At 41.7% G+C, this 25,690-nt stretch overlaps 1 protein-coding gene across 1 annotated transcript in view; it reads right to left on the reverse strand.

The window, feature by feature from the left end:
• PKP2 (plakophilin 2) overlaps positions 1-24,562 on the reverse strand; it is a 39,460-nt gene extending 14,898 nt beyond the window's left edge. Inside the window, exons 1-6 of the mRNA XM_066549879.1 lie at positions 24,355-24,562; positions 17,328-17,440; positions 14,208-14,902; positions 9,071-9,209; positions 6,248-6,455; positions 1,918-2,095 (exon numbers count right to left, since the gene is read on the reverse strand). Of these exons, the coding sequence (XP_066405976.1) occupies positions 1,918-2,095; positions 6,248-6,455; positions 9,071-9,209; positions 14,208-14,902; positions 17,328-17,440; positions 24,355-24,562 (1,541 nt within the window). The remainder of the gene's footprint in view (positions 1-1,917; positions 2,096-6,247; positions 6,456-9,070; positions 9,210-14,207; positions 14,903-17,327; positions 17,441-24,354) is intronic.
• Between the last annotated feature and the right edge of the window lie 1,128 nt (positions 24,563-25,690).

Below are 25,690 nucleotides of genomic sequence, written 5' to 3' on the forward strand. Positions count from 1 at the left end.
TAATGTATTGCACTTCAAAGCAGTGTTTTTACCCTCTAATAGGAGCTGCAGGCTATAGACTCTACCAACACACCCAACACACACGTTAGCATCACAAAAGGGAAGACTAATTACAGATTTATATTCTGGCAAATAAGTAGACTCTTTTAACATATTCATAAGTAACATCATTCCCTCAGTGCACGCTTTCATTACTCCATGGTGTGCTCTTCTTTTTACTGATGCAGAGATTTTGTGTTTTTCTAATACATAAGGAAGGAATACTTCTAGTGACCTAATCTGGGAGGTGAGTCAGTTTCCAGAGAAGAGATGCAAAGTGATTAATCTTAAAGATTTCAGCTATTTAGTCTGTACAAATAGGTAAGCCTCATTAAAAACTATTCTGTGCTAGAAAGGATGTGGCAATCCTGCAGATCATCTTTACCTGGGAGTTTTCAAGCCCTTTTTTTTTCTATTTTTAATTTTCAGTGTTGAAGCTCTTAAAAATGAGAAGGATTAGAATGTGGATGTCATATTTTTAAAATAGGTAATGTATCCTTAAGCACCTACATAAGGGCAGTTTTAGAGACTTTTAACTAAGGCTGGAAAGCTCACAGCAATTCTGGAGCAGCCCCAAGCACTGACTTTGTGTCCAGAGTAAGGTTAACCCAGGAATCCACTTTCATTTAAAAGAACCCAGGTACTGTTACACCTTATTTGTCACAGAACAAGTCCTGTCAATCTGCTGAAACAAGCTCAGGAAGAGCAACACCAGCTAAACCTGAGATTATCTGTGCCACCATCAGCTGCCTCATAGGGAAGAGACAGTTCCAGAGTCCAAACACGAAGAGAGGAGCAGCCAGACTGGTTTCTGCACAAATGCAGCTTGGGCTAATTAATATAAAAAAAGACAACTTCCTTCATTTCCTAGACAGCAGCACTAAGACTTAGCTAGAGAGGTTTTATTATGGGTGGTCAGTATTTATTTGTATTTGGTTTTGAGTCATCAGAGTAAATAAAAGTTAATTATTACTTAGAGATGAAGTTAATTAGCAGTTAGTGGGCTGACAGGAGTTCCTGCAGAAAAAGGTGTATTGCTGTTGAGTATTTTGTATAGCTTAAAATTCATTTGTCTTCTGAAACCACACAAGTCAGGTACAGAGCTGTTGCACAGGAAAAATCAGTGCCATACACATACAAATACTGTGCTATAGGACATGTCAGCATAGCAGGTATGTCTGAGGCAAAATGGGCACCTTTCCAGCCTCCAAATTCCAAACTTCATTCCTTGTACTCTCCTAGAAGGAGTTTAAACCTCAGGTCATGCCTTTGCAGTTGTACATTACTCCTTAGGCAGTTCAAACTGTGTCCTTTTGTGCATTTTTAAAATGTGTAAACTGACTTAATGTGCAATGACTTTGAACTCACAAAGGGCCCCCAGTTTATAGGCTGTTGAAGATATTTTTATTGAAGATGTGATTTTTATACTTCAGCCATTTAGAGGTGTGTTCACTGAGGCCTTGGGTGTTTCTCTGTAGTAACTGCTACTGTGCCCACAGTCTATTAGCAGATTGCAGTACTAAATACACAGCTATAAATCTATTCCTCCACCCCATGGCTGCAACTTGCTTGAACTTGTGCAAAAGGCTGCACAGGGCTTACTCTGGTTTAAAAAATGGCTGTCCCATAATTTAAGTTGAATCACTATCTAATCAGTTTAGGCACAGATTATGATATCTTCAAGTAAGCATCTTTGGTAGCAGCTGGAAACAGAAGATATTTATGTGCTTGTAGGTACCATGTCCCCTTTCTGAGTCATCTGTTTGCATGAGGGGTGATTGTGGCTTGAGATGGACTCTGTGTATTTATCCAAAAATAACTGAGCAGAGCTGTTTTGTCATCACCATTGCTTTGGGCAGTTGTAGACAGAGTGCTCACCTCAGGCATCCTGTGGCATTGTAGAAGATATCAGGGTCAGGCAGAACACTTGATTTTGGGTAATCTCTGTCTGGCCAGCCTGAGTGGGGGATGAGGACAGCTTCAGTCAGGGTCTGCAGGGCTTCTCTGACCAACAGGTGCTTCAGCTGGTCATTGGAGGACAGGTTCCACAGCAAACCTGTAACAGCCACAAGGAAATCAGAGAGGCAAAAATACTCCTCTGCACTTTGAAAGACTTAATCTCACACCCCTTGGTGTTAATGAGTGAAGAGCCTGCCTGGCACTGATCATCTGGAGAGAAGCAGAAGGGATTGGCAAATGCTCACCAGCCCTGATCCAGGGACATGGAAACAGGGCAAAAAAAGGGGGCACAGTTACCTGTGTGAATAAAGTAAAACCTCTACACAGTCAGTCTAATGCCCAGCCAAGAAGTGCAGCTTTCCATGGCTCTGCATTGTCCATCTGCTGCAATCACCTTCTCTATAGCAAAGCAGCACAAGCTAAGGGAAAACAAACTCACAAAAGGGGTAGATGGGAGGTGGTAGACGGGAAATGCCCCTTACCAAGTTTCTCTAACACTTGATAGCAAAATTTCTCCTAAGAGGGAAAGCTGTTAACACTGGTTGGCTGCTACTGTCCAGGCATTAGTCACTAAACAAACCATTCAGCAATGCTACAAACCTTGTCCACTCACAATCTCCAAGACTAATTTCAAATATAAACTTGTTGAACTTAACAGGTTCCATTATGTTCTATTCCAACAGACAACAATTCCTTTTTCAAGTCCTCTTCCCTTGGAAAACAACACGTATTTCTGCTTTTCACCACAAAGACATTCATTGTTCCTCCAGCTTGCTGCTCTAAGTTTCACAGACCTCCTCCTCCACACACTGGCAGAGTATTAGTGAATGTTCCTTTCATCAGCTCACAACAAGAACAACAAAAATGTTTCTTTTGTATCTCCTTACACTTTGAATTTAATTTCAGTTATTGTGAGCAACAGTAAAATGAAAACAAAAGCCAGCCAGCAGCAGCCCATTCCTTCTTCTGGGATCAGCTCTTCAGCCTCTGAATCAGGGGATGAAAGGAAGAATGTGCATTTCTGAAGGATAGGTAAGGCTTACAGGAAAACAGACAAGCAGTCCAAAGGGCATTGCTAAGCGAAGCAAGTTAAGACAGAAGGGCACAAATGCAAGGAATGGCACAAGGACAGAATATACGTTTAAAAAGAAAAATATACATTTGGAATTACAGGCAGATACTTAGAATTGTCAGAAGAGAATTTGAGATAGTGCTCTCACTGTAAATTTTCCAACAAAAACCCTACCTTTACCCACAGGCACTGTCTCCCTGGGCTCAGAAGGATTCTCTCAGTGGTATTCTGGGTGTGGATGAATTTGTGCACATTAGGAAATGTCTTTAGGAGTGGATTGTTTCCTTGCACCTTTGCTATGTTCTGAGGAGCACAGTTTTCCCTTAGATGGTTATTTGGAAAAATGGGTGGGGTCTGCTTTTAGATTTACATTTCTTTTAATGACAGTTCTGCTCATGCTGTAATCTTCCCCGCAGGAAAAATTTTCTTTCATTTCCTATATTTATGCTGCATGATAACAGGATCAGGAGGTTAGCTGCTCCCTGGAGGCTCATCTGGCTTACCTTTAAAAGCTAAAATCTTTTGGTTCTATCATGCCACAGCCATTTTATTTTCTGTTCCTCAGCATGCTCTCCAAATACTACACAACTCCAATCCTGTCTTAGGTCCTGCACATGAAATCCTCTCCTACAATTTAGGAGGAACCTCACTCCTTTTCTAAGAGTTTTCTAAGTAGCTTGTGTGCCAAAGAAAGGACAGAGTCTCTCTTTACTTTAGCTGTATCAATGCTTTTGTGAAGCTCCCAAATTCAGTCAAATTCAGTGATCTTGGGCAGGTCTGATTCCCCTTGTGAAGAGATCATATGAGCACAGAAACTGCAGAGGAACTGGGCAGCTCTTTTCTGCATTAGGGGGGCATTGGGCAGGCTGGCCCACAGCAGCTTTCAAACCCCTGTCATCAGCACAAAGCTGCTTTGGTTTGGTGGTTTTTGTGTGCTCACAGACTGTGAGGCGCATGCTGTAATCAGCATTTATCTCCACACACTTGGGATGCTCTCAGTCTTTTCACAGCACAATGCAAGGCACAGTGGCTCGCTCTGTGTTCCTAAGCCTGGGTCCTGAAGAAAACCCAGGCCATCAAAGTATTCCTTGAGAACTTATGATAAAATATGGATTAATGTTAGGCAAGTGCTTGTCTGTATGAACACTGATGGTCCTCATAAACCAGTGACCTTTAAAGATAAGCTTCTAAGGCTGAGATTGACTTATCCCAAGTGCACCAGGACTGTATTTCTGACAGGTAATGAAGTACAGTATCAGAAAACTGCCATCTCAGAGTTTTGATTTCCTTCTCTCCTAAAACTTCCTTATTTCATATACTTTTGTCAGGTGGAGTGCTTTGGTACCATGCTTCCCACACAGCAGTAGAAACAAAAAACTTCCCTCTGCTGAGCTTAGACATCTTTATTATCTATTGCATGCTTTCAATCCTTGGCCAGGAGTTTTTCACTACAGTTCAATGAGGTATTATCAGGTACCAAGATGATTTTACAAATCTTTTATAGGCAAAGACATTTAGCTGAATATGATGCCATACATTTGGAAGTCCCTAATTTATAGTCAAAGCAGGATGAGGAAAGACAAATGGACTTCTGGTGCTGACTGGTGTAAGACCAAATCTTTCACATTAACCTTTTCCTGGAAGTGCACATTTTAGAGAGATTGCATGCATAGATATGATATTCCACTAGTCCTGTATGAAGTCAAAGGCAATGCAAGAGGTAAAATTATTCATCCAGTCTGCCCTTTGCTCTTGTAGGCTCCTTGCAGCTTGCTAAGGGGCTGGAAGAACTGTTCAAGCAATGGCAAAAAGTATGTCCTGGTGGCATTTTCACTAAGGTACCCAGTGCATTTCCTCCTGGCTGCACATTTGGTCTTGAGCAAAGTAAGAAACATTTCTCTCTTGGTGTATTTTTAAAGTTGTCCTTTGCAACTGATAGGCATGAAAGCACATCATAATATTTTGCTTTACACAAAGTACATCATACTGCTTGGCATAAATATTTTTTGGTGTCTTCTTTGTTTTGTGAGTAAATATTCACATTCAGTGACAGCAGTAATTGCTGAAAGAAAATGTTCCTTTATCCATTTCCACACTGGTGAAGGGGAAGACAGTAATATTCACAATATACATGTGAATTATCAGGCACATTCAATATTTTTGTCAGAAATTATGGAACTGCTAGCAAGGAAAGAGCACTGGCTTTCTGGCCACTCTGCCACCACTGTCACTGCTTCCCTCACTGGTCTGTGACAGCACTGAGAGTTAAGGCACTGTACAGTAAATTACTATGTGACCCAGTTCTGCAACTGATGAGTGTGAACAACTTCAAAACATTTTAACGTTGCAGAGCTGCAGCTAAAAAAAAACGCTGCAGAGCTGAGCTAAAAAAGAGCCAACAATACAAAGCTTTGTTCTCAAGCTTAGGGGGTGGAGTATTTAAAATACTTTAAAGAATGCAGAATTGCAGAAAGTCTCAACATGTCTTTGCTTCAGGACAGGGCTGTTTGGCAATTTCAGTATCTTTTCACGCACTGTTCTCTTAATGGATTTTGTTCCTGGTGTCTTTAAAGCTCGCTTGAAATAAAGCCCCATTCATTTATTCATGTTTTCCATTTATAAAATATAAGCCTGCTCTTCCTTTGCATGTTAATTAGAAAGAATGTGGGTCACAAGCAGTGGAATTCCAAGAGACACACTAGGGACTGCAGGGATGAAGCAGGAATCTGGGGCAGTGGGGTTTGTGGGGAACAGAACAAGCACTTTCTGTCCGGGGCACAGGACAGCTCTGGGTGTTCAACTTCCAGTAAGTGCTGTCAGCACAGAGTCAAAAAATTAAAGCTGAGCTGCTGTGTAAGTAGCAGGCATTTATTATGGTCCCCAGCACCCCTAGGGAGCCTGACTTTCTTTCCTGGAATATCAAGGAATTAAAGCTTCCTGCAAGCACACTCACTTCATCTCTGAAGAAGCTGTAAGAGAGGAAGCTGCAGTTCCCAATCTCTTGTTACTGACTGAAAGACTGGTCTTGAGTAATGACCTTGGAATTTTACCCTCCGGGAATTGCTTAGAGTAGGTGACAATGTTTCTGTATTTAGTCACTAAACAATCCTGTACCTCTCCCTGAAAGCTTTTGCACCGCTTGAAGCACTTCACGCTCGGCTGCAGAGCAAACACTACCTGTGATTTGCTTCTTGGTCTCTATGTCCCTGGTGTGCCGGAGCAGGCGGAGCAGCAGCGGGATCCCCTTCTGCTCCGACACTTCCAGCTTGTTGTCATTGTCCTCAAACACCAAGTTCCTCAGAGCACCACATGCCGCCCGCTGAATGTCCTCATTCTGAACCTCAAGGAGCTGCAAAAGCTTGGGGATACCACCAAGTGAGAAAACCTGTGAGGAAAACAGAGCACAGCAGAGATAGTCAGATGCTGTAAATGACAAACTCCCCTTTCCCCCTGCCCCAGCAAACGTTTAAATAGTTATAGGGACTCCTTTCATTTGCTCCTATTTGAGAGACTTGAAGCACAGATCATTAATCATTTGGACGTGACTATTAACCTCTGGGCTTTTGTATGACTAATACTTAAAATCCACAACTAGAAGAGGCAACCTGTTTTCATAATTAATATCAGAGAATGCTACTAAATCTCTTCTAGCTTTGCCACAGATTTGTACTCTCTGACAAGACATTTAATCACTCTGCTCTTTAGCTTCCATGTTGGGGAAATGAGTATTTGAGATTTAATTCTGGAACATTTATAAACAGGTTTTTGTTTGTTTTTTTTTTTCTCCACAACCAGCCTGATGAAAAGACAGTGTTCTTCCCAATGCATGTATTGAAAGTGTATTAAAAACCAATACATTATACTTAATACTTCTTAACTATGCCACACATTGGAAGAATAGTAAAAGTAAGCATCCAAATGTAGAGCATTAAGCATTGTTAGCCAGCTATCTACCAAACTACCCACATTAAGAACAGACTACTTTTCAGTGTTTAAATCTTCAGAAAATGAGCTTTTGGCCCCAAATGAATGAAGGACTTAAAGGATGTTATGTTACAGTAGCTGTATGGAAACAAATAGTTTGTTGTGGTGAATGAAGAATCCCATATAAACTGTGATATGACACAAGCAAGCCTGAGCTGACTCAGGAATGAATTTACCATGGAAAGTACCTTACATTAATGTACCATTGCCAAGGGTCTCCTCCAGCATCTCAAAATGCCATATGGTTTTGTGGACAAACTCACCCTTGTGCAGAACCAACAGCACATGAAAGACTCAGAAATCTGATACAAGTGTCTTAAACAGCCCAGAGTTTAATGATAAAAAGAATTCAGTAGAACCAGCGGGTGTTGGCAACACGAAGAAATGGAACGCAACAAAGCCTTTTGTCATTCATGGAGTAAACTACACAGCCTGGCAGCCTCTCCACTGATCCACCTGTACAGAAGGCACAGTTTCTTTATCCTGCTCTGCTGAGCTGATTCCCCCTGCAATCTCTCAGCAATCACCTAAATGCCAGCAGAGTGGAATACAGGAATATCTGTGGCGAGGGCAGTGGTGCACAGAGCATGCTGAAGGCACATCAACCCATTTCATTGCAGTACATCAGCCCTTTTGACACCAACACTGTGGTTGTTTGGTTTTTAAAAATATTTCTGCAGACTTTCTGTCAATAATTTTAAGGCATTTATAGCTCTTGTAAAAGGAGTGCTATTTCAACCTAATTTGCCGAGAATTTACAACAGCTATTGACTGGTCCTTCTAAATTTTCATTAGTAGACAAAATTCACCAAAATGCTGAGAAGTTCACAGAAACAGAAAAACCACTAGACCCACAAACTCTCAAGTATCAGGGAACAATAGACAAAGAATGCAGGCTGAAAGGCTAAAGAGGGGACACAAGACCATGCCAATGTGAACAAATCTGATGGGCACCAAACAGAAAAGCTCATTACAGGATATGTGGGATAGATAGGAAAATGTAAGGCAGCTTCAGGCTGACTGCTCCAACCTGAACACTACTGAGCCATTGTTTTTCTGGGAAGCTGCCTGAGAGAGGTCTGTGTAAGAATCCACTTTCAAAAATTCAATTCTGAGGCTCTGTCCTCAGTTTGAAGTTAAGGTTGACACCTGTACTGTTATTTTCTCCCAAAACTGACTCTGATGTACCCTAAAGCAAGTAAAAAGGACAGAGACACATTTGGCTGTCACTGAACTGGACTGCATGCACATAATTATGGAAGTAAGGCTGGTATTACTGAGCATACTACTAACCAAAACATGTGTAATAATGTCTATTAATGGTTAAAATAAACAATCACACTTTATTGTACAGAACTGTTCAGCAGGAGAGACATATTTGTGGTCACTAGTGACATTTAAAGAAAAGGGAGAATATTTTTAATAGACCCTTTCAAAAAACTTCTAAGAGACTTAACAAGTTTCTTGTAGGAGAAAATTTCAAATCTTGAAAATCTGGTAAATCTAAACAATGTACTAATGCATATGCACAGTTCCAGTGAACCCTTAACATTTCTGCTAATCCATGTACTTTTTAAACACATTTGTGCAGTCCTAACAAACCCTGAAGCTTGGATAAGTTTGCACTGTACTCAGAATTTTGTTTTTTGGGATATTTCTGCATGCAAGTCAAAAATGGGAGACAGGAACAACTATACTGACAAAAAGTTCAGATTCCATTATTTATAAAGGCTGAAAGCATTAAGTTTGTTTGGCTGAAAAAGGGGAAAATGAGTGGGTGTACAATGAGTAGGTTCAAAAGAATCTGCAGCAAAACATATCAATGCATTTTAGAGAAAATATCTACCATCAGAATCCTATATGGTTACTCAGACTGCCTTCCTTATTTTCACGTTGACACACAGTGCCATAAAGTATAGAATAGAATAGAATAGAATAGAATAGAATAGAGTACAGAACAGCATAGAATCTGATTTTCTCTGCCTGATTGTAACTGGCAAAAGAATATTGACTTACTTTTCTCCTGGCATCTGCTTTTTGGAAGCACTCATGCTGAATGAAAGTCACTGCAGCAAGGATCCTGGGGGTGGACTGTGTGTTTTCACTCTTCAGAATGCTCACTGCACGCTCCAGGGTCATCTCCACTTCTGGGCTCCTTGAAAGTACAGACAGAGAGATATAGTGAAGAAAGACTGCAGAAAAATTACCAGTCTTGTAAAACTAGGATTTTTGTGTTTTTCATGTCACTCTAGCTTTTCTTAGAATTTTTTTTTCCTTTCCAGTAGCAGAAAATATCATAATGGCTTTAAGAGATACTGACATTCAGGGGGAAGAGAAAGCCATAAATAGAAGTGTGGTTCTGGAGAAAGCAAGTCCTGCTTTAAGTTCTAATAACAAAATGGAAATATCAGTAGATGTTTGTATCAGTGTTTCCATCCAGTGGATGAATGAAGAATGTGAAAGGAAGGATGAAGAGTGGATGAGGATCAAAAGAAGGCCATAACCATGCCAGATTGACTATTACTGGCTGTGAAGATAATTTGATGTTCTCCTCAATAGTGAGAGGATTGTTTTTTTATATTTGTCCTTATGCCTTTCATCAGTGTCTTAGTTCCCAGACTACATCTATGCAGGATTCAGAACCTCATTTTTTCAAAAAAGGAAGTTGTTCTTGTTTGAAATAGATGGGCAAAGCTATTTTTCAGGTGGGAAAAATAAGAATACCACTCATTAAACTGAGTATTGTAGAGATTGGTAGAAAGCCAATGTAGGGAATATTCAAAATATGTGCTACCACCTCCCTTCCAACATGTTTGCTTAAATGATTGATTGTGTTAGACAACCATATAAAAAAATGCAAAGAGAGGTCACCGAACACATATTTTTCCCCAGTAAATGGAACATGAAACAATTAATGGCACAATCAGGTGCATTAGCTCTGGGACAGGTGGTTATGCTCCCCAGACTTTTTATTTACTTTTGGTTTCAAATATGCTGCACCCAGATAAAAAAAATGGGGAGAGAAAAGTTGACAAGAATATATATTTTTTTTTTAAATCCAGAACATTTTGTAGTAGTAGCAGATGTGCCACCAGCCAGAAAGGGATGAGAGGGCAGTCTGTGACCCACAGCAAAGCAAGCAGTAATTGGCAATTACTCCCTACTGCAGAGCTACCAGAATCAGAATGGTTTATTTCATAATCATCTCAGTAAATGAATCTGTAGTTAGACATTTTAACTCAATTGCCTTTTACATTAAAATTAGCACCTGAGAAGTAGATTAACTGGAATTGAAACTTTAAAATTTTTCTTTAAACTAAGCAGAAATATTAAATAATAATTTAAAATGCTCAAGAAAGTGGAATATGGAAAATTAGCCAGATGATATTCCTTCTTTTTACTTTGTAGTGGAACTGAAAAACAGGCTTTTCAAACTTTGGTTTTAGTTATCTGTGTCTTAAATCAGCAAAGGTTTTGAGACCATGTTATAAACCTGCCCATGTGACCAACCATGTCTACCTGTTGGACACAGCAATAATTTTGGAGCGTTGTGGCCAAATTCAGTCACCTTCTGTGAGCAGCAGACATCTCTGATGTACTAAATGGTGGCATTTCACTGACCAGCAGCTGAACTGGAATAGCACCATGGGCTTTCCAAGGTCAAGCATGAGCTTATCCCTCAGGACACACCAGAGAATTTATGTGGCAACTCAACCTCAGGATGCCAGGGGTGTCCCAGGGGAGTAAAAGTCCACCAGGAGCCACTGCCAGGCTGAGATGGACACATGGACACGCAGACAGTGCATTTCTAGGTGCTGGGGTACAGCTCTGCCCTGAGACTGACAGTAGCTCTGTGGCATTCACATTCTCTGAAAAATCCCTTTGCCCAGGAATTTTCTCTTGGGAAGCTGAGAAGCCTCAGAGAAAAGGAAAACAATAATTATTTCATTTGCTTCTCCTGTGTTTTGCTCGTGTGGAATGTGTTTGGAGATTGTTTACCCACAGGTGATTGTTTCATTGGATTTCTGGCGTGAGCTGTTTTGACTCTTTGACCAATCAGGGCCAAGCTGTGTCAGGACTCTGGAAAGAGTCACAAGTTTTCATTATTTTAGCATTCAGTAAGGATCTTTTCTGTATTCCTTAGTATAGTATAGTATTCTTTAATATAATATAGTGTCATAAAATACTAAATTACCCTTCTGAGAGCAATGAGTCAGATGCATCATTCCTCCCTGCCACGGGGGTGCCTGCAAACACAATGCAGCTCCCCAGTCACAGTTACCCCTTCATGCAGCAGCCAGAGGATTTCTCTCCTGTTGTGCAGTGCCATACTTGGATTGCTCTCCACTGGACAAAAATAACATTCCCTAACATTTTATCTGGCAGCAGTAAGGGATACAATACCATCTCTGACCCTCAGTGGTATTCATAGAGCTGCAGCACCCTAACTCTTGTCAAAATAGAATTTGATGCAAAGATTCCATTTCCACCCTCAAAGTATTACAGGCAAACTTAATTAGCTCTGTGGCTGACTGACACATGAAGAGACACCAAACAAATGGTCAGCCAAGCAGAGGTTGTTCAACAGAACAATGATTTGAAAGATTCTGACTTCAGCTTAATTGCCAAAGTATACCAGTTTCAAGACAAATACATTTTGTGGCAGCTTTCAGCACATTTAGAGGTCAGATTCTGCAAGCAGCCATTTCTCAGACAGCTTCAGGTTGAGCCTCACTCTTTTCTAAGCTCTTAATCATGAGGATGCTCTTAACTGATTCACTTCACCAGAAGATACAGAGATAGCATCTCTGTACTTTGATTTTTTCTACTTTGATTTCATAGCATGAGCTAATTCTTTTACAGGAAGTTTGAAAATGCATTTGTGATAGGTTTCAAATGCTGTACACAGATTTAAATTTACACCACTATTTTACATTCTCTTAATTCACTTGGAAAGACTTAAACTGTGGCCTGAATTAAAAAAAAAAAGAAGTATAGATTTCTGGAAAAATGAAATTACTCCAAAAACAAGCTTATCTTTTTTCTCCTATTTACATTACTAAGGGAATAAAAAGTAAGGTAGCAATATGTCAGATAAATGCAACCTTCAAATAAGAGAATGAGAAATAACAAGAAAACTAGGAGTCTCTACAAATTCTTTGAACTGAGAGAACTTCTGGCAAATGCTGAACCTAAAAACTGGCCCTTAAGGAATTATGACATCACAAAGATTTCCAGCAGATCACAAATCTTCCATTTGAGTTAACATGGTCACATTAAAGCCTCTTGTACAACGATTCAAGACTGATTTTTACGTCTGAAGGTGTTAAAATATTTTTGATGTTTGTACAGATAGCCAACCAGACTCCACTGTCTGCACCTGCAAAAGAAAAGCCAAAATTGCTCCTACATGTAATTCAAGATAAAAATTGTTGGTTGTGGCTCAGAAGTGCATTTTAGAATGTGCCAAAAGTTAAGCAGATTATAAAATCAATGGGATTCATGTTTGTAAATTGTCTTACTGAAAAACAAAGTCCTCCCTACTGAAAAACAAAGCCAGATACCTATTTTCAGCATTACTCCTCCAAAATCTTTAGCTGTTGTGAGCTCTCAGCTGGTTCTTCTGAATTCTTATAAGTCAACATAAGTAATGTCAGATCTCCTAAGTCCTGCTTCACTCAGAGATGAAAACTTCTGTCGAGAGCAGGAGTGAGCATAAAATATATGTTTGCGAATATAATCCTACACACAGCATGTACTTGACAACAAAATATACCTGATCTGCACATGGCAGTGATATCAGGTGATGCCTTTTCTCACAAAGCAAGAAACTCAGAAAAAGAAGAAAGATAAATCTTCAGAAAAAAGAACTTAAGAGCTACACAGTTGTGGGAATAACATTTCTTAATAACAGTGTTGTAAATGACACTATGATTAACTGAAACAGAAATTTTAGGATCTTTATTTGAATTCTGAAACAGCAGCAAAAACCAGAATAAATATGCAACCTTCTCCTCTATACCAAGTGGCTTGTTCTGTCCACTGAAATGTAACAGCTCTGGAAACATTCAGAATTATTCTAAAATGAAAAGATATTCACTCTTGAGAGGAAATTTAGAAATAATAAAATTTCTCTTTTGAAAATGGAAGAGATTTTAAACATTCTGAAATCTTCTCTGGAAAGGAGTATTTGGTGGGGGAAGTAATTTTGGGAAAAAACCCAAAAAACCCTTTCCAGTATTTTAAACAAGTTTTATGAAGTCTGGGGGCAGATTTGGGACTTTTTGGCATGGAGCTAATAGAGTTTCAAATTAAGATAACTCCCTCAGAGAATGTAGGATCTCATGGTGGTGGGAAGCTGTGGGGTCTTGGGATTCAGAGCAGTTTGCATTTTTTCTAGGAAAGGATGGTGCTACAGAGCTAAGAAAAATTTCTGCTTATGTTTTACGTGAAGTTTATAAAAACTAAGAGGTGTCCTTGAAACCATGCAGGATTTTTAACTGGAAATTGTCAGTCTGCCAAAAACTGTCCCACTGGTATTTTTCTAACCTGTTCCCGTGAGAACCAGTGCTGATATCGTACGGCTTCTTGTGAGCACAAAATTTGCCAATACAATTTTGTGTACTGTGACTTAGATTGTAAGTTACTCAGTGACTGTTTTATGTCTCCTGATAAAGTTTATAAAAACTAAGAGGTGTCCTTAAAACCATGGAGAATTTTTAACTGGAAATTGTCAATTGCCAAAATGTCCCACTGGTACTTTTCTGACCTGTTCCCATGAGAACCAGTGCTGATATTGTACAGGCTCTTGTGAGCACAAAATTTGCTAATTGTGTATTGTGATTTAGGTTGTAAATTACTCAGTGACTGTTTCATGTCTCCTGATAAAGTTAACTCTTGGCAAAAGGGGGTCCCAAACTTCAGCAGGAGGTGTACACCTTGCACTATACATACACATACATTTTTTCTCCCCTTTCCTCCGTTGCGCTGGATATGGCTTTTTAAAAGCCAATCTACTTTCTGCCTGCTCTGCGCTGATATTTCATGCATGATGCTGGCTGCTGAACCAAAGGCTATCAGTTTCCTTTCTAACAAGCACGTTCTTGTCAGCTGTGAGAGGCCAGAGCCAAAGCAGGTCCTGCACTGTGCTTACCCCAGCTGAGATCCATTGAGGGTCGCTTGCTCGCTCTGCAGGAACCCATTCCTCCCTGCTGCGGCCACGGCAGCTGTCACTGGCATCCTCTTCCCATCCGTTTCTGCAGTGACACTGCCTATGGAAGCTGGCTGGGAAACCCCCCTCCTGCTCTGGGTGTTTCTGAAGGAGGTTTGGTAGAAGCTGGACCTCACGGAGTGCCTGTTCTGAGACAAGCGAGACGCGGCCGGGGACCTCACTTGTCCCACGGCGCTCTCCGAGGCCAGGTAGTTCTCCTTCTCCAGGAGGTTGCTCATGCTGCGGCTGTTGCCAGGCTGGTGGTGCAGAGGGACAGCAGGGCTGGGGTAGGCACCATCGAGGAGAGCATCGCTGGCAGCCCCCAGGCGGGAGCGCCTCCTGAAGGAGCGGCCCCTGTGCACGGAGTCATGGAGGCTGTAGCCGACGATCTCGGAGCGGGCGTACCGCGGCGGCACGGTCCCGCTGCACCTCAGGCCATCTCCTCCGTGCCTCAGGGAGAGCCCAGCTGTGATCCCTCCATCGTAGTGAAAATCCTGGGGTATGTAGGCCAACCTGTCCGGATTTCTTTGGGGTGACACCTCCAGTCTCTTCAGAGGCTGCCTTTGAGCTCTCTCCTCCATCGTCCTGTAGGCAATCCTTGTCCCCCAGCCGTTGGTGTAAGAGGATGGGGAGGCGACCTGCTCCAGGGGGCACGAAACAACAGGAGCCACAGTAAGGTCACAGTGTTTGGGATTAGCAGCAGAGAAACCAAACCAAGAGAAACCAAATCAAAGGCAAAAATTCTACCGTCTGCTCTCAGAATCGCAAAAAAATATGTTAACCTTGCCAAAATTGTGCATCAAATGGGATTCTGCCACACTTCTTGGTACCTCCCTCATGGAGGCAGGAAGAAGTATAGTCTAAACATCAGGAGGCAAAGGCTAAGCATCCTGTCTTTTGTCATGAACTCAAACCAGTTGCATAATTAAGCCAGGTAATGAACAGATTGATTATTAATGGAGATTCTTCTGTTGAAACTCCTTGGGGATTAACACCAACATCTGCTACTAAAGCTAAATTCAAGGCTCTCTAATAGACAGAAGAAAATTAATTAATCAGATAAAAAAATTTTATACTGAAGTGTTTTGATATTGGTAATTACCTTATTAATATAAAGTTATATAGCACTTGTGTTCATTTGTGGTGGGATCTAGTAAAAAGAGATAGTCCCTTCTCTCATTGTTTAGCCTCTAAAAAAATTAAGGAGACTGTATAACATTCCAAGAAAATTAAAATTACCATTTCACCATCTCAACAACTTCCTTAATTCTACAGTTGCAATTTTAGATTATTTTTTCTTCCTATACCTAATGGGGAAAGACTGTATTAGATCATAATCTGGCTTTACAATTTTCTCTTTTCTAAACTAAACAAATCCATGGCCATCAACCTTTCTTTGTAGAACGTATCTTCAAGATTCTTACTTTTAGGTACCATTTGAGGCTTCTTGATTCTTATCCTTTTTTCTTGCATTCTCCATTCAAAATCTTCCTGAACTAAATCAACTATTTGGCCTTGAAATAGAGGAGTCATAGACCAATTTTTAAAAAATCAGTAAGCATAGGGGCATACAACCATAAAAGAAAGCTCCATATCTCCACATTGTGTTAAAGCTTAGAAATATTAAAGGCATTTTTTAAGGTAAACTGAGAAGTTTACACAAGCTTTTAATTGAAAAAACAGTGCTTAGCAGATAGATGCCAGACTGAATTCCCTTTATTTCACTGTTGAGGAGATCCTGAGGGTGACAGATGACTCACAAAAGGAGTAAAGGTTATAGAAACTAGCAGGCTCAGGAAAATATCATTGGATATATCTGTTTATTCTACAGAAGTTATCAAGGATATCTTTATCTGTTGTTTGGGGATAATTAACATTTTTTGTGAAGTACTAGATCTTGTGGCTTTTCCCAGCTTTTATACTTTTTTCTCTTTTCTCCCCACCCCCCTGCCTGGTAAACTGTATTTTTTTCTTGTGATTCCTATGTCACCTCCAGCTTTCCTCTTGTTGCTGTCTTCTGGAAGGAATGAATTCAGGTCAAATATTATGGACTGCAGGACAGATGAGAATAGAGGATGGGAGGACAGAGAATGAAATGTGTTTAAGTAAATGCTTCTGTCTCTCCCTGTAAAGAGCCAGAGCTGCTTCACTGCCTGGTCAAAAGCTGGGCTATTGTTTTTAATGACAAAATGCCATTCTCAAGTAGTCTAAAATTAGGAAAGAATTGCCCCCTTCATACACAGTTATTTACCAAATAAATGTTTCTGTTCTCAAGCCAAAATGCTTTCAGTTTACTAAACTGATTGTGCAGGAGCATTGCTATTGAGCTGTGTTAATTTCCCAGTCACTCCTTCAAATAGGTCCAAAGCCAATTATGAGCTGTGTCAAAAACCCTGCAGAAAACCAATTATTTATCTCAGTGTTCAGGCCATGACCCCAAGAAAACCTGGTCAAAATAACAAGAGAATTTATGATTAGATGGTTTAGAAACACCATTGTATTGCAAGGACTCTACTGCTGGAATTCTTATAATGATAAAACAGGTAACAACAGGAGTGTTTAAAATTATAAAGAACCACATTGTGAAAACTTAAGTATTTGTGAAACTAAAGCAATCTGTTTTCCTTTGATTTTGGATGCTCAATTCTGTTTGCCTGGGCAGCCTGGCCTCTGGCCACCCTGAGGTACAGATGTGCTGACTGAGCTGCTGTCTGGTGGGAGGGATGAAAATCTGACTTGTCACAGCCTTTGCCTCAGTGGAGTGTAAATATGATTTTTCATTTTCTACCCTGATGCCAATTCTCACAAACCCAACAGGACTGCAAACAGCCCATCTGTATGATTGGCTTGAATCTGGCTACTGAAGTCATTGGAAGGAAGGGAGAACATTAAGAGATTTCATTGTAAAACCCTCATTTTCTAAAAATCAGGTTTTAAGAAGAAAAAAACCCAAGCAAACAAACCTCATAACACCACCTAAACGCTATTATTTGTGGCAACAAAACGATTAAACTATATGTGTGATACTATTTTCATTTCTACTCATTGTCTTCCTTGCCTCACCTGGTTTGCCTGGTAATATGAGAAGCTGTAGGGAGACCTTGGTGCAGAATCATTCTCAGTGATCCCCATGTTGTAGACACGCTCTGGTACACTGGATGCACGGTGCAGGATGCCTGGAACCAAAAACTAATATTAGTAAGATCTTACCAAAACATGGCATTCTGATAAAGGGTGATACATAATACTGGCAGCAGTCAGCACTGACATTTATGTAAGCTGAAAATTGAACAGGGAAATCGTGGAGGGATATTTGCATTTTCCCAAGGATACAAGCCATTTTTTTTTCAATTCCCTATGTACTTTGCTTAAGAGTTATTTTTAGCTTTTAGGAGTCCAGTGACTCCTGCAGCTATGAAAAATGTTTTAGCAAAGCAAGCTGATACTTTAAATATCCCAGATAACAAGCTGATTAAGTGCTGAAAAACAGTATCACTGAACTAAGAACACTTATTTTTCACTGTAACCACTGTGAATGTACATGCAAATAAATATATAAATGCATGGTTTACCCTGGCTGACTATGTACACAAGAGATGAAAATATTGCAGCTGTGGATTGGAGCTGAGAAACACAGGTTGATGTCTGTATCTGTTACTGTGCATGCTAGAGATGCAGATTTCACCACATACAGTTGTAAACAAACAGCACACACTGAGAATAGACTCTCTATTTCACAGCTGTCTGCCTCAGCTGCTGCTGTTTCCTCTCCCTCAGGTGCCAATTTAATGACAGAGTATGGGAGCAAATAATGCTTCACTGGTCTCAGTGCTCCACCCAAGCAGCACAAAGAGTCTGTGAACAAACTCTGTGGCTCGTGGTGCTGTAAAGCTGGGCTGTCCAGTGGCACTTCTAATCTGCACCTGAAAGGTTCACTAATCCTACAAATAATATCAAAGATGCACATCTTATCTGGTTATCTGCTCTCTTTTTTTCCATGACCCAGCTCTGAAAGCAGAGCAGCACATCGTGGTTATTTCTTCCAGTAAAACCCCAAACAGGCCCACAAAACCTTTGGGCTGTTCCTTTTTTTCACTCTCTTCATTTTCAAGGAGTGAATGCTTCTATTAATGAAACTTTTGAAAGCAACAGATATTAATGAAATAATTATTTATGAGATGCTACTACAAGAATCTGCACATAGGAATGTAGTTAACATGGGTTTAAAGAGCTGAAATAGAAGTTGGAAGCAGGACCTCAAATCAGTCATAAATGGCCCTACTAGGCTGAACAGGTAACAGTGGTCAATAAAGAAGTTAGCTGGCCATCAATTTTCAAAACAGCAAATATTACCTGAGGTACTACAGAGAAGAAATCTAAAGAACCAATCACTGCCTTGCCCAAACTGCTGAAGATCAAATTTGTGTGTCCCACAATACAGTAAAATACAATACAATATAATGGCAGAATGGGATAATTTGAGGCCTAATTCAAACATAACTTGCAATAATTTTACTTGTATAATCATACTTTCCAGTTCTCTCATTTTGGCAGATTTAAACATGTATGAGGTGGTTTGTTAGGACACATTCACGGTAACTTTGTGTCATGAGAGTGGAATGGTGCAGCTTGGTCAGGCTCATGATTTGGATTGTAATAATTCCTTCCTGACATTACAAGGTTACCATAGCCCAAGGGTTACCTGAGCACATGAGAAAGAGTCAGGAGTAAATTCTTCTCTTATACTGCAAAAAATTCACAGAAATGTGCACCAACATCCCAGATCTACAGATTTATATGGATGTCTCATTTGTGTCATATAATTCCCACAGCAATGTACTATTTCAGGTGCCCAGTAAAAGCCCATCTCAGCTAAGTGTTGCTGAAGAAAGATTCACTTTCTTCATTGCTGCATATTAAAGGACTTTAATACAATAAATCATGAAATATAAATGCCCATAAATTTCTGTTTCTTTACAGTTTGTATTTTTTTTCCTGTTTACTGTACTTAGTGAGAAAGTATTCTCAGTTACCTGCTTAGGGCACAAAGGCCCTTTCAGCAAGTAATTTTTGCATATTTTAGATAACTCTAAGCTTGTCTTTATTAAAAATAAAATTACAAAAAAGAGAACAAGTGAAAAATAACAAGGCTGTCCATTAACTGGCTGATAAACAACATATCTAATAGTTCCCTCTTAGAAAAACAAAACTCAGTAAATCAAGAATTGTACCATGCAGTTATCTTTCAAGCAGTTCCCTTTTTTTACCCTGTGAAATTATCCTTCAGTAAAATTTTTTCTCTTTCACAGACAAACAGAGTACTTGTCAACCTATGGAATTTCACTTTGCAGTTGTGTCTTGCTTGCTCTTATCACATCAGTAAATTATTCTACTGGCCTTTTACCTGTAGATTTATTAGGCAGACATAAAAGACATGGTTTTTACTGTGTGCTGGTTAGTTTCTTGTGCCAAAAGTCAGTGTGGTAAAGGAGAAAGTGGGAACTGAAGTGCTGTGCCTTTCCAAGAGTTATGAGATGCAGAATAGGTGACCTGATCAGAGCTTGCCAGCGAGGCTTCCCTCAGTTTATTTTCACTGCACTACAAAAACCTTACACACCCAGTGCAATGTTTTGTTGTTTGATTTTTAAAAAGCCAAGAATTACTATTTTTAAAATTTATATTATGTTCTTATTTTCTGTTAGGACTAGTACTCTCTGACTGTGGTTCTCAGTCTTTCACAAAAACTCTCTCCTCAGGAAATAAGCACATGATTCAGTTACTCATCCACAGGGGACAAACACTGTTTGAGAGGCCATAGGACACCACACTTGATTTCCAGCAGCCAGTCAGGAAAAAATGGGTTTGCTGCAGGCCCTGCATCATGTCTGTCAACCCATAAGGGTATTTTGGACAACCCAGGCATCTCAGACAGCATCAGACACCCATGTGTGGGCAACTGAGTGGAACTGCTTATCAGCTCCCTCTCTGCTGTCAGTGTGAACTAAAACAGCTGAGGAACACCTTGGATGTGGTCAGTAGAGGAGGCAAACTGAACCCCTCTGCTCTTCTCCACGCCTAAAATAAAAACCGTGCAGAAGTCACCTGATTCTGCAACAGTTACAGGAAAATTCTGAGACCAGAAAAAATAATTCCAGTATCAGGAGGCAGGAGCAGGCTGTACAGATGACAGAGCAGAAATCCCATCTGTCTCCAGAGGGGCTCTTCTCAAGTTCCCTTTGTCCCCCTGGAGGTGACAAGCCCAACACCTCCCAAGGCTTTGGGAATTCCTCCCCAGCAGTCACTGAATCACTGCCTATGGCTGCAGACAGACCACTCTAATGTAATGTTTGCTTTGCTTTCAGAAACAACCATGACAAGAGGCATCTCTAAGATATCTGGAAGATGAAAAAGACAATTATCTCCACTACGGGGCTGGGTGTATCAAATCCCCCTTAAATCACAGACAGGGGGAACTCTCTGATGTGAGTCTTCATATTTGAATGGATACCATGAAAGCCAAATTTTGGCTTTGAACTTCTCAGTGCAGTGATCAATGTAGCTGTACCTGAACACATCAATGTAAGAGGACCTGAGGGACTGTCACACCCCCAGAGTGCCCCCCTGCCCAGTGCTCATTGCCCACTCCTGCTCAGGGCACCTGGGTGGTCACCTCCTCCCATCCAGACTGGCACCCTCCCATCCCTTTTTGTACTTCAGCACTCAGGATGGACTGAGAGGATGACATTTAATGATGGCATATCAAAACCATCACTGAATCCCTTCATCTCCAGATCAAAGAGCCTTCCTTTTGATTGTGCTCCTTCATCACTCTGCTAGCACGTGCCTGGTCCCAGAGGAGTTCTTCTAACATTTGGTTAGAAGACATTTACACAAGAAAAAAATTTCTTCTGCCTCAGAAAGCAGAGGAATGTAACAACACCAACAAAAATAGAAAGTCAACCCAGATATTTTTTCTACTTCCTTATCCCAGACAGACAGAAACAGAAACTTACTATGGAACAGTTAACATGCCAGCATTCTGCAAAATAGAAAGCTAAGGACAGAAAAGTGCCCCGAGTCCCTAAAAGCAACTCTAACAAGAAAATACTAGGAATTTTAGAAATTATTAAATGTGAGGAATAAATAAGTCTCTGATTTCCATCGTCTTATATCTGATGCTGTTTATTTGGAAATCACGTAAGATTGAATTCTGCTTTTAGTTTTTTGTTTGTTTTGTTTTTTAATAAACACGCTGTGTTTATAAAACTTGTTAGAAAAAGAATCAGTCCACAGACAGCAGTTCATCAGGCCATTTGGTTTTGTGTGATACATTACTCAATTCTGCCCTCATTTTTTACAGTCAGATAAGGCATCCTGATTTACATCCTGATAAGGATGCCTTAAAGAGCCAATCAAAATCTAAAAGGAACAAGAGCAGAGGCAAGTGGACTCATCAACAGAATGAAGTTTAAAAGATTCCTAAAATGTACATGAAATAAAATCAGCCTGGGCAACAAAACACCAGTCATTAAAATCTCTGATTCCAAATGCCACTTTGATGAGGTGGAACTACCTACCATTGTACTTCCATTCCTAAATAGCATCCAGAAATTTGATACGACTGCTTTAGTTGTTCAAAACTTTTAAGTGCAGTGATTTAATTTATAAAGGCTCAACAGTGGGTAAACTGGACAAGCTGCAGCTGCTGTTGAACTGCTTGAAAAGCTATTAACAATGCTTGAGAACATCTTGAAAAGAGTTGAGCACATATGTAACTTCATTCCTTTGGCAGCAGGTGGAATCCTCAAATCTGGAGATTACTGAATTTCTATTATCAGAAAGAAACACACCTACCAAAAGGGGGGAAAGGGCATGACACAACAAACAGTATGGGGGTAGGAGGAATAAAAATAGTTCCATATAAAAGTAGTGCTGAAGGCTACGCAGACACCTCTAATTTGAAACTCTAGGGAGAAATTATGCTGGCTGACAAATTGCTTCTTGTGGCTTCAAAGTTTCAGTAGAGTATAGTCAGAGTACAGTCAGTAGAAAATGGGTGTGCACTGCTAACACTGGGCAAGAACTTTTCCTACCACTGATTTTTCACACCCAGTGGTTATGTGCTTGGCTAATTTTAGGCATGCATGTGAACACTGTGGCTCGGTATGCACCAAGTGCCTTGTTGAGCAGAGTCTGAAATACTCCTGCAGACAGGACAGTTATGTCACAGGGGGCTGCTCCTGCTCCCTCTGAACCTGTGTAATCCTCCCTGAAACTGCAAACAATTTAAGAGCCTTGATGAATGTAGCCAGGAAAGGGCTGTAATTCACAGAAAGGGATGATTTTGCATGTAAAAAGGGGCATATTTTTAAAAAGTTCCCTACACGTCAGAATTCTAATGTTTCTGAAAGCATGGTCAATTTTTGAGCAAGTATGTCTAGAAAGCACATTGGGACACACATGCAAGTTTATGTGTATTTTTCAGGAAAGCCAACATGTTAAATACAAGACTGGCTATTATTCACATTACATATATTTAAGATCTAGGCAGATAGACATGTACTATACATATGTATAAATTAATGGAATGCATTTCAGTTTTCATTACTTTTTTCTGAGTTTTACAGTGGGACTAAAAACTGTACAGCAACTTGCCTGTAAAAATAAGTTTGAAAGAAGAAAAGTTCATTTTTTTGCATGAACATGACATGTTACAGACATGCCATTTTCCACCCCTTATCCTGAAGTTTAAAAGCTTTGCTGTCTCAGAAATGCAAGGGCATCAAATACTTGACCTTTAGAAAAACAAAGCAAACCAAGATAACTATCCCCCAGATACATCAGGTCTGTTAAAGTACTCCAGAGAAGCCAGGATGACTTGAGAGCAGGGGAACTCTGTTTTCATAGTGTTTTATCCATGGTTTAGAGGCATGAGCTCAGGTTCACTACACCGTAACATTTATAAACTACTCTTAAAAAGCTTTTTGCAGGCTCTCTGCTGAGAGAAAAAGAAATTAAGCTACCCTAAAAGTGTTTAGAATCCATATTTAAATTACAGCAGCCAAGCTAAGGACTTGCATGTTTATTTGCACATTGCACATCCATTTTTTTGACTTGTACAACTGATTTCTACAAGCAGAATATGCCCATTTTTGCCATGAGTTGTTTTTAAAAATAGAGGCCAGACAAAGAACAAGAAAATATTCGTCTGCCTGACTCTTAAGATAGATGAGTGAAGCATGGTTATAAAGACTTTTGTCTCACAGCTTTTAGCAAATGAAAGGTGACAACTTCTTTAAGGACAATGGAGCAACAGGGCATGTAGCCTGTGAGTCAGTCATACCTTCCCATTCAAAAACAGAATTAAAGTTCCATGGCATATAAAGTTTTGAGGAATAGTTAAGACTAAACCTCTCGAGTACCTTGCCTTTAACCTCAGCAGCTGGCAGTCACCCTGTGGGTGCCTGGGGCTGCGATCGGGCTCTGCTTGGGGTAGGTACAAGGTGTGGCCGCGGGTTTCCTGACGGGTTTGGCCTCCTGGCCACAAGATCTGGGAAGGGAGGGATGATTGACGTCAATTTGCAGCACGCATGTCAAAGAGCTGGGTAAATAATGTCTGATAGCGTTATCGTTCTGTGCTCCCCATTCATGCCTTTCCTAGAGTTACTTTTCCAAACTTTTTTTTTTTTTTTTTTTTTTTTTTTAATTTCACGGTTAAACAAGGCAAAACTTTTCCTACGATTCTTCCCATTTTACTTCCCAAACAGGAGCGGTGGGTAAAGCTAAAGGCACTAAAATAAGCACATGAAGCGGCTGTTGGATTAGGAGAATTTCAGCACAGAATTTCAACTCGGTTCCCGTCTCGGGCAGCGGAGAGCCTGGAGCGGCCCCGGCACACATCGAGTACGGCGGAGGTTGGGAGGGAGAAACTCCTGCGGTGGGAAAAGAGTAAAAGCAGAGGCGACAGAGCCACGATTTTGATTTCCTGCCGGAGCAATCCGCACGCCCCAGGGCCGGGCAGCCACGGGGCCAGGCGGGTCCCATCCCGGAGCCGTGTCCCGGATCCCTCCCGTCCCGGGCGGGCACTCACCATTGTACAGCGAGCCCCGGCTCTTCCTGGCCAGCGTCTGCTGGACCTGCCGCTGGATCCGCAGCGCTTTCTCCTCCCCGGCGCGATCTCCCGACAGCTTCAGCCGCTCCTCGGAGGGCAGCGCCAGGCTGGAGCTGTCCAGCTCGCCCAGGATCTGCTGGCCCAGCACGGTGCGGATGTAGCCCTGCTCGGGCCCTGCTCGGGCCATGGGCTCGGCTCCGCTCGGCTCCGCGGACCTGTTGCGCCTCCGCCGCTTCCCCAGCGCCGGGGCCGAGCCGCGCCCCGCCCGCCGCACAGGTGCCAGGCACGGCCCCCTGCCCGCCCCGCCCCGGCCCGCGGGGACCGGTTCTGCCCTGCCCCGCTCGGCCCCGCGCCGCTATTCCGCTCCCCTGACCTGCCCACGGGGGGAAAGGGTCTGGCGGGGCTGCCCGGCACAGCACAGCCCAGCCCGGCCGCAGCCCAGCCCAGCCCGGCAGAGCCCAGCCCGGCGCAGCCCAGCCCGGCACAGCCCAGCCCAGCCCGTCACAGCGCTCCCCGGCACAGCGCTCCCCGGCACAGCCCAGCCCGGCACAGCCCAGCCCGGCACAGCGCTCCCCGGCACAGCCCAGCCCGGCACAGCCCAGCCCGGCACAGCGCTCCCTGGCACAGCCCAGCCCGGCACAGCCCAGCCCAGCCCAGCCCGGCACAGCCCAGCCCGGCACAGCGCTCCCCGGCACAGCCCAGCCCGGCCCTCGCCAGCGGGGAGCGGCCGCCGCCTCCGGGAAACGCCGCCTGTCCCCGTCCTCCCGCCGGGGCAGTCCCGGAGCGGCTGGGGCCGCGATCGTGCGTGTGTTTGTGTGTGTGTGAGTGTGTGTGTGTGTTTGTGTGAGTGTGTGTGTTTGTGTGAGTGTGTGAATGTGTGTGTTTCTATTTGTGTGTGTGTTTGTGTTTGCGTGTGTGTGCGCACGTGTTTCTGTTTGTGTGTTTGTGTGAGTGTGTGTTTGTATTTGTGTGTGTGTTTGTGTGTGAGTGTGTGTTTCTGTGTGTGTGTGTGAGTGTTTCTATTTGTGTGTGTTTGCGTTTGCGTACGGGTGTGTGAGTGTGTGTGTGAGTGTTTGTGTGAATTTGTGTTTGTGTGTGTGTTTGCGTGTGTGTGTGTTTCTGTTTGTGTGTGTGTTTGTGTGTGTGTTTCTGTTTTTGCTTGTGTGAGTGTGTTTGTGTTAGTGTGTGTTTGTGTGTGAATTTGTGTTTGTGTGTGTGTGTTTCTGTTTGTGTGTGTGTTTCTGTTTGTGTGTGTGTTTCTGTTTGTGTGTTTGTGTGAGCATGAGTTTGTGTGTGTGTTTGTGTGAGTGTGTTT

This window comes from Molothrus aeneus, chromosome 5, assembly GCF_037042795.1.
Source record: "Molothrus aeneus isolate 106 chromosome 5, BPBGC_Maene_1.0, whole genome shotgun sequence".
Classification (NCBI taxonomy): domain Eukaryota; kingdom Metazoa; phylum Chordata; class Aves; order Passeriformes; family Icteridae; genus Molothrus; species Molothrus aeneus.